Source organism: Oncorhynchus masou, unplaced genomic scaffold (assembly GCF_036934945.1).
Source record: "Oncorhynchus masou masou isolate Uvic2021 unplaced genomic scaffold, UVic_Omas_1.1 unplaced_scaffold_3618, whole genome shotgun sequence".
Classification (NCBI taxonomy): Eukaryota; Metazoa; Chordata; class Actinopteri; order Salmoniformes; family Salmonidae; genus Oncorhynchus; species Oncorhynchus masou.
In genome coordinates, this window is record NW_027010023.1 from 386 (window position 1) to 10,000 (window position 9,615).

The 9,615-nt window shown below is 45.0% G+C and overlaps 1 protein-coding gene across 1 annotated transcript in view; it reads left to right on the plus strand.

Annotated features, from left to right (window-relative positions):
- Nucleotides 1-900: 900 nt before the first annotated feature.
- The window catches only part of LOC135534588 (calcium/calmodulin-dependent protein kinase kinase 1-like), a gene marked incomplete at its 5' end in the record, with an annotated part of 32,895 nt that continues 24,180 nt past the window's right edge, over nucleotides 901-9,615 (plus strand). Inside the window, 3 exons of the mRNA XM_064961535.1 lie at nucleotides 901-1,037; nucleotides 7,798-7,834; nucleotides 8,834-8,855. Coding sequence (XP_064817607.1) covers nucleotides 901-1,037; nucleotides 7,798-7,834; nucleotides 8,834-8,855 — 196 coding nt within the window. The remainder of the gene's footprint in view (nucleotides 1,038-7,797; nucleotides 7,835-8,833; nucleotides 8,856-9,615) is intronic.

The following is a 9,615-nucleotide window of genomic DNA, read 5'->3' on the forward strand; positions in this document are numbered from 1 at the left end:
CCACAGTTTGGAGAGCTGTCTGGTCACTTAGCAACACCAGTTAGACCTCTCACTCAAACCCACAGTTTGGAGAGGTGTTTGGTCACTTAGCAACACCCGTTAGAGATCAAACTCAAACCCACAGTTTGGAGAGGTGTTTGACCAATGAGACACCAGTTAGACCTCTCACTCAAACCCACAGTTTGGAGAGGTGTCTGGTCACTTAGCAACACCAGTTAGACCTCTCACTCAAACCCACAGTTTGGAGAGGTGTTGGGTCACTTAGCAACACCCGTTAGAGATCTAACTCAAACCCACAGTTTGGAGAGATGTTTGACCAATGAGACACCAGTTAGACCTCTCACTCAAACCCACAGTTTGGAGAGGTGTCTGGTCACTTAGCAACACCAGTTAGAGTTCTATTATTTAACCATTATTTAACTAGGCAAGTCAGTTAAGAACAAATTCTTATTTACGTTGACGGCTTACCGGGGAACAGTGGATTAACTGCCTTCGATTCAGCAACCTTTCGGTTACTGGCCCAACGCTCTAACCACTAGGCTATCTGCCACCCCCATTTATAGTTATTCTATTAGAAACATTTCAATTTGGTTCTATCCATATAGGCCTATTTCCATGAAGAGATTAAAGAGATTAATGAGTTAAATAGTTCACCCAATCAATAAGATGGGATAGGAATCCATGCTTTGGTTAAGTTTCCCTGTCACTGTTTCTAAACGCTAATATTTTAGCATTTGTGGCACAAATCCCATTCAAATCATGGGACTGATATTAGCGTTTTTCGCACATCATGTCGAAATCCAATGAAAGTATCTAAAAATGGATTGAATTGTATTACATTTAATTGAATTGTCGAAAATTGCAGCTGACGTGAGGTTTGGGGTTGTTGGTTCCCTGCAGGTCGCCCCCCTCCGAGAGGTCCCAAGGCTGCAGTCCAGGGGGAGCAGCCCAAAGTCCTAGGCCCCCTGGAGAGGGTGTACCAGGAGATCGCCATCCTCAAGAAGCTGGACCATCTCAACATAGTCAAACTGGTGGAGGTGAGAGGAGAGCCTACCTCACTGTGTCTCTGATCAAGAAACCATAGGCCAAGTGTCAGTCTGTTTCACTGTGTCTGCCCAACGTCTGTGTTCGTACCCGGGAAAGAAACAATATTTCATTTCATTGTTATTTATTTAGCACAGGTAGTTCACTAGGTAAGCTGAAACGTAAAGGCCAAAGAAGTGAGAGGAGAGTCTGTTTCACGGTGTCTGTCTCTAGTCAAGAAACAAGAGGCCGAGCAAGGAGAATGTGAAGTGGAATCTTAAAGCAATTTAAATGACCTAAGAGGCCATGACAAATACACATTTTAAGCTTCACCCAGCAAGACAACACTTTCATTGATAGTTGTTACTGTAGAAATCATTAGACATGCTGCCACCACAACAGAACTACAAAGAATGTCCATTTACCAGACATCAGCTACAGGCTTTTCATTTACCACACAGTGAGGGGAAGGCTGAAGGAGCGTGCTTATTTGGAGAGGAGACAGATGAAAAGGAATCGGGAGCTATTTGGGTTGCATGCTAAGCCTTGATGCTGCTATCCTCATCATACCTCCACAGAATACACAGCATGAACAACCTGGTTGTGTTGTAAACTCTATTCCTATATATACACAGTATATATATATATCCCTATATATACACAGTATATATATATATCCCTATATATACACAGTATATATATATATTTTCCCTATATACAAATTATATATACACAGTATATATATATATATATATTCCCTATATACAAATTATATATATATATATTCCATATATATACACAGTATATATATATATATTCCCTATGTAACAGTTCTCGTCTGTCGAAGGAGAAGCGGACCAAAATGCAGCGTTGTAGTTATTCATGTTCTTTAATGAAATGAACTAGACATGAAATAACGAACAAAACAAAGAACGAACGTGAAAACCTATACAGCCTATCTGGTGAACACAAACACAGAGACAGGAACAATCACCCACGAAATACTCAAAGAATATGGCTGCCTAAATATGGTTCCAATCATAGACAACGATAAACACCTGCCTCTGATTGAGAACCACTCCAGACAGCCATAGACTTTGCAAGATACCCCCACTAAGCCACAAACCCAATACCTAATAAAACCCCAAGACAAAACACACCACAATAAACCCATGTCACACCCTGGCCTGACAAACTAAATGCAGACAAACACAATACACTTCGACCTGGGCGTGACACCTTATATATACACAGTATATATACACAGTATATATATATACCTATATATATACACAGTATATATATATATATATGTTCTATATACACAGTATATGTATATACCCTATATATACACAGTATATATAGCCTATATATATTCTCTATATACACAGTATATATATATATACTGTTTGTAGATCACCGAGACAGGATTGTGTCGAGGCACAGATCTGGAGAAGGGTACCAAAACATTTCTGCTGCATTGAAGGTCCTCAAGAACACAGTGATCTCCATCATTCTCAAATGGTATTAGTTTGCCAAACTGAGCAATCGGGGGAGAAGGGCCTGGGTCAGGGAGGTGACCAAGAACCCGATGATCACTCTGACAGAGCTCCAGAGTTCCTCTGTGGAGATGGGAGTACCATCCAGAAGGACAACCATCTCTGCAGCACTCCACCAATCAGGCCTTTATGGTAGAGTGGCCAGACGGAATCCACTCCTCAGTAAAATGTACATGAGCACGCTTGGAGTTTGCCAAAAGGCATCAAAAGGACTCTCAGAACATGAGAAACAAGATTATCTGGTCTGATATACCAAGCATCACATTTGGAGGAAACCTGGCACCATCCATACGGTGAAGCATGGTGGCGGCAGCATCAAGCTGTGGGGATGTTTTTCAGTAGCAGGGACTGGGAGACTAGTCAGGATCGAGGCAAAGATGAACTGAGCAAAGTACAGAGAGATCCTTGATGAAAACCTGCTTCAGAGCGCTTAGGACCTCAGACTGGGGGGGAAGGTTCACCTTCCAACAGGACAACGATCCAAAGCACACAACCAAGACAACGCAGGAGTGGCTTCTGGACAAGTCTCTGAATGTCCTTGAGTGGCCCAGCCAGAGCCCGGACTTGAACCCGATCGAACATCTCTGAAGAGACCTGAAAACAGCTGTGCAGCAACACTCCCGATCCAACCTGACAGTGCTGGAGTATGTTCTGCATAGAAGAATGGGAGAAACTCCTCAAATACAGGTGTGCCAAGCTTGTAGCATCATAGCCAAGAAGGCTCAAGGCTGTAATTCCTGCCAAAGGTGCTTCAACAAAGTACTGAGTAAAGGGTCTGAATACTTATGGAAATGTGATATTTCTGTTTCTAAAACCCGGTCATTATTTATGGGGTATTGTGTGTAGATTGATGAGGGGGAAAAAACAACAACTATTTAATCAATTTTAGAATAAGGCTGTAACGTAACAAAATGTTGAAAAAAAAGTCAAAGGGGTCTGACTAGTTTCTGAAGGCACGGTGTAGTGCATTAGTTTCTGAAGGCATGGTGTAGTGCACTAGTTTCTGAAGGCATGGTGTAGTGCATTAGTTTCTGAAGGCATGGTGTAGTGCATTGGTTTCTAAAGGCATGGTGTAGTGCACTGGTTTCTGAAGGCATGGTGTAGTGCACTGGTTTCTGAAGGCATGGTGTAGTGCACTAGTTTCTGAAGGCATGGTGTAGTGCACTGGTTTCTGAAGGCATGGTGTAGTGCACTAGTTTCTGAAGGCATGGTGTAGTGCACTAGTTTCTGAAGGCATGGTGTAGTGCACTGGTTTCTGAAGGCATGGTGTAGTGCACTAGTTTCTGAAGGCATGGTGTAGTGCACTGGTTTCTGAAGGCATGGTGTAGTGCACTAGTTTCTGAAGGCATGGTGTAGTGCACTAGTTTCTGAAGGCATGGTGTAGCGCACTGGTTTCTGAAGGCATGGTGTAGTGCACTAGTTTCTGAAGGCATGGTGTAGTGCACTGGTTTCTAAAGGCATGGTGTAGTGCACTGGTTTCTGAAGGCACGGTGTAGTGCACTGGTTTCTGAAGGCACGGTGTAGTGCACTGGTTTCTAAAGGCATGGTGTAGTGCACTGGTTTCTGAAGGCACGGTGTAGTGCACTGGTTTCTAAAGGCATGGTGTAGTGCACTGGTTTCTGAAGGCATGGTGTAGTGCACTGGTTTCTGAAGGCATGGTGTAGTGCACTAGTTTCTGAAGGCATGGTGTAGTGCACTGGTTTCTGAAGGCATGGTGTAGTGCACTAGTTTCTGAAGGCATGGTGTAGTGCACTAGTTTCTGAAGGCATGGTGTAGTGCACTGGTTTCTGAAGGCATGGTGTAGTGCACTAGTTTCTGAAGGCATGGTGTAGTGCACTGGTTTCTGAAGGCATGGTGTAGTGCACTAGTTTCTGAAGGCATGGTGTAGTGCACTAGTTTCTGAAGGCATGGTGTAGCGCACTGGTTTCTGAAGGCATGGTGTAGTGCACTAGTTTCTGAAGGCATGGTGTAGTGCACTGGTTTCTGAAGGCATGGTGTAGTGCACTAGTTTCTGAAGGCATGGTGTAGTGCACTAGTTTCTGAAGGCATGGTGTAGTGCACTGGTTTCTGAAGGCATGGTGTAGTGCACTAGTTTCTGAAGGCATGGTGTAGTGCACTGGTTTCTGAAGGCATGGTGTAGTGCACTGGTTTCTGAAGGCATGGTGTAGTGCACTGGTTTCTGAAGGCATGGTGTAGTGCACTGGTTTCTGAAGGCATGGTGTAGTGCACTAGTTTCTGAAGGCATGGTGTAGTGCACTGGTTTCTGAAGGCATGGTGTAGTGCACTGGTTTCTGAAGGCATTGTGTAGTGCACTGGTTTCTGATGGCATGGTGTAGTGCACTGGTTTCTGAAGGCATGGTGTAGTGCACTAGTTTCTGAAGGCATGGTGTAGTGCACTGGTTTCTGAAGGCATGGTGTAGTGCACTAGTTTCTGAAGGCACGGTGTAGTGCACTGGTTTCTGAAGGCATGGTGTAGTGCACTAGTTTCTGAAGGCATGGTGTAGTGCACTGGTTTCTGAAGGCATGGTGTAGTGCACTGGTTTCTGAAGGCATGGTGTAGTGCACTAGTTTCTGAAGGCATGGTGTAGTACACTAGTTTCTGAAGGCATGGTGTAGTGCACTAGTTTCTGAAGGCATGGTGTAGTGCACTAGTTTCTGAAGGCATGGTGTAGTGCACTAGTTTCTGAAGGCATGGTGTAGTGCACTAGTTTCTGAAGGCATGGTGTAGTGCACTAGTTTCTGAAGGCATGGTGTAGTGCACTAGTTTCTGAAGGCACGGTGTAGTTCACTACGGTCAAAAGACGTGTAATATAGGGGATAGAGTACCATTTTGAGATGTGACCAATCACTGCGCTGCTAACCACAGTGGCTTATGTGAAGGAGATGTATATTTAGAGAGGAGAGACGTAGGAGAGACGTAGGAGAGACGGAGGAGAGACGGAGGAGAGGCGTGGGAGACGGAGAGAGACGTAGGAGAGGCGTAGGAGAGACGGAGGAGAGACGTAGGAGAGACGGAGGAGACGGAGGAGAGGCGTAGGAGAGACGTAGGAGAGACGGAGGAGAGACGGAGGAGAGACGTAGGAGAGACGTAGTAGAGACGGAGGAGAGACGGAGGAGAGACGGAGGGAGGCGTAGGAGAGACGTTGGAGAGACGGAGGAGAGACGTAGGAGAGACGGAGGAGAGACGTAGGAGGACGGAGGAGAGCGTAGGAGACGGAGGAGAGACGTAGGAGGCGTGGGAGGCGTGGGAGAGACGTAGGAGAGACGGAGGAGAGACGTAGGAGAGACGTAGGAGAGACGGAGGGAGACGGAGGAGAGACGTAGGAGAGACGTAGGAGAGACGGAGGAGAGACGGAGGAGAGACGTAGGAGAGACGTAGGAGAGACGGAGGAGAGACGGACAGAACGCACCGCGCTGATGCACTCGTCTCCCCAGTGACATCATCAGAGTGCTCTTCAATCACCCAGACTTATTTATGCTGCCTCATCAGGGCCTGATGGAGGGCCAGGTGGATGGAGGGCATCGAGAGGGCTGGAGTCAGTAGGAGGTATCATGCCAGCCAGCCATAATGAGTTACAGTGAAAGGATGGGAGGGTGGAGGCGCGGAGATGGAGATGGGGTCAGTGGGGGTCTATGGGTACCTCTGGGGCTCCCATCATCACTGTACCAGTCAGTCATAATAAGTTACAGTGAAAGTGGAGCTCTTCTCTTAGTGTTTCACTCTACAGCCTCATCCCAGAGCAACCAGCCAATCTCCTCCTGTCCTCCTCTCTCCATCTCCTCCTGTCCCCTCTCTCCATCTCCTCCTGTCCTCCTCTCTTCATCTCCTCCTGTCCTCCTCTCTCCATCTCCTCCTGTCCTCTCTCCATCTCCTCCTGTCCTCCTCTCCCCATCTCCTCATCTCCTCCTGTCCTCCTCTCCCCATCTCCTCCTGTCCTCCTCTCCCCATCTCCTCCTGTCCTCCTCTCTTCATCTCCTCCTGTCCTCCTCTCTCCATCTCCTCCCTGTCCTCTCTCCATCTCCTCCTGTCCTCCTCTCCCCATCTCCTCATCTCCTCCTGTCCTCATCTCCTCATCTCCTCCTGTCCTCATCTCCTCATCTCCTCCTGTCCTCATCTCCTCATCTCCTCCTGTCCTCTCTCCATCTCCTCCTGTCCTCCTCTCTCCATCTCCTCATGTCCTCCTCTCTCCATCTCCTCCTGTCCTCCTCTCTCCATCTCCTCCTGTCCTCCTCTCCCCATCTCCTCCTGTCTATTCTCCATTCATTCCCAATTCAAAGCTCATTATGTAAAGTACCTACTGGTCTTGGGTGGGGTGCTGGGATGAGATCATATTCATTGTGCCTCTCCAATTCACAGCCAAATGTTCTTATTATGCCTCAGAACTGTTCTCTTGTTATAAAAGAGTCTCAGCTAGAGGGAAAATGTAAAACGTAAAGTGGCAATTACATTTGTCACAGATGGTTAGTAGCTAAGATAATACAGTACACGTTAGATATTAATATCCTCCTCAATTCAAACTCAATTCAAACTGGCATCATCTAAGATCCTCTTGAGTGTGCTTTAAAGGCCAATGAATACTGCTGCTGCTGCAGTTGCTGTATTCTCCGGTGTTACGGTAATACCTATACTATAGGCCTGGGGTGTTGACATCTTACCCGAGGTCCAGTGTACTGTGGTTTTATGTTCCACCTGATAATTAAATGTACCCATGTGGTGTCCCAGACCTAAATCATTTCCTGATTACAGGGGAAGAAAAATTAGAACTGGCCTTAAGTTCCAAGTAGGGTGTACTATAAAACTGGTTGTTTGGGATCCTAGATGCTGATTGGACGAGCAGCGTAGCAACCATTTTGTTTAGAACTGATGACCAGTCCTTTTTGCAAAGCAACTATGCAAAAGTTAATTCAAGACTGGGTCGCATCTGTAGAAACATGGCCAAAATAACTAACAATCAGATTTTTGTCCAGAACATGTCTTCTGATGGAATAATTAAATTGTTTTTCATTTACTTGTCAAAAATAACATTTTAATGAAAATATGTAATTTATTGCAATTTTAATATGTTGTTATTGTAATATGTTGTAATTCATTGTAATTTTAATAACAGTTTTCATAAAAGCAGTAATCACGGTGGGCCCGAACAACGCTATTTACCTGTGTCTGCCTCTTAATATTATGGGATGTATTCCTGTTGACGTGTTATTATTGTTGCAGGTGTTGGATGATCCCGCAGAGGACAACCTTCACATGGGTATGTACCTTCACACTCTTTATCTGGACTGTAAATCGACCTGTTAGTGGGCGCTGAGCAGGTGACACAGCTGACTCCATATGAAAACGCTAGACTACCGGATGCAGGTTGATAAGTCTCTCGACCACGCACACTTAGAAAAAACAACAACGTTTTTCTTCATTTGTCCCCATAAGAGAACCCTTCTTTTGGTTTCAGGTAGAACCCTTTAGTGGTGAAAGGGTTCCACTTGGAACCAAAACAATAGTTATTTTCGGAGGGACGGTTGAAGAACCCTTTATGATTCTAGGTCGCATCTTGTTTTCTAAAGCGTGTATCACCTCTTCAAGGTATATAGACTATGGTTGTATTCCTTCCATCAGTATCAGTAGACATGGCAGGAGAGAGGCTGTGTTAAGGCATCAAACCTCCCTAATCTACTATAGGTAATTATGGCTATTGGTTAATGAAATGAAAAGGTGTCGTACCTTACAGTGTTAGTGTCAGTTAGACTACAACCAATTGTGCTCAACAGTATACAGCACTACAATGTCTTTGACAGATATAGACTGATGCATGTATCATCTCTCTCAATTCAATTCAATTCAAGGGGCTTTATTGGCATGGGAAACATGGGTTAACATTGCCAAAGCAAGTAAGGTAAACAATAAAAATTAACAGTAGACATCACACATACAGAAGTTTCAAAACAATAAAGACATTACAAATGTCATATTATATATATATATAGTGTTTTTACAAGGTACAAATGGTAAGGACACAAGATAAAATAAATAAGCATAGATATGGGTTGTATTTACAATGGTGTTTGTTCCTCACTGGTTGCCCTTTTCTCGTGGCAACAGGTCACAAATCTTGCTGCTCTGATGGCACACTGTGGAATTTCACCCAGTAGATATGGGAGTTTTTCAAAATTGGATTTGTTTTCGAATTCTTTGTGGATCTGTGTAATCTGAGGGAAATACTCTCTCTCTCTCTGTCTCTCTCTCTATCCTGAAGTGTTTGATTTGATGCCAAAAGGGTGAGTAGCCTAGGGCATGTTGTGTCCTTTTTTTCATCAATAATTGAAGCCTGACCCCTCATCCCCTCTTCCCTTTCCCCTCATCCTCCTTTACCTCTTGTCTCTCTCTCTCTGTCTCTCTCTGTCTCTCTCTCTCTCTCTCTCTCTCTCTCTCTCTCTCTCTCTCTCTCTCTCTCTCTCTCTCTCTCTCTCTCTCTCTCTCTGTCTCTCTCTCTCTCTCTCTCTCTCTCTCTCTCTCTCTCTCTCTCTCTCTCTCTCTCTCTCTCTCTCTCTCTCTCTCTCTCTCTCCAGTGCCTCCTTCATTACCCAAAGCTGACGTAGTGTCTTTGTTCACTGCCCTCTCTTCCTGTCCTCCTTCCCCCTGTCGCTCTCTTTCCAGAGGGGATTCGTCATGTGCTTTGTGTTTGACACTTGACAGTTATTACCAGCGGTATTACCACCAGACCAGAGTTTCTCTATGCCTCCCCTCCCCGCTTCTCTTCCTGTTAAGAGAGAGGTTTCATTCCTCTTATTTGTTGCAGGTAAAGGGATGATGGGTTCCTTTGGTTTAGTGACTCAAATCAAATCAAACGTTATTTGTCACGTGCTTCGTAAACAACAGGTGTAAATTAACAGGTTAGACCATGGAGAAGGCATTTTGTACCAGACATTCCCCTGTATAGACCACTGAGAAACCCCTTTGATGTACCAGACATTCCCCTGTATAGACCACTGAGAAACCCCTTTGATGTACCAGACATTCCCCTGTATAGACCACTGA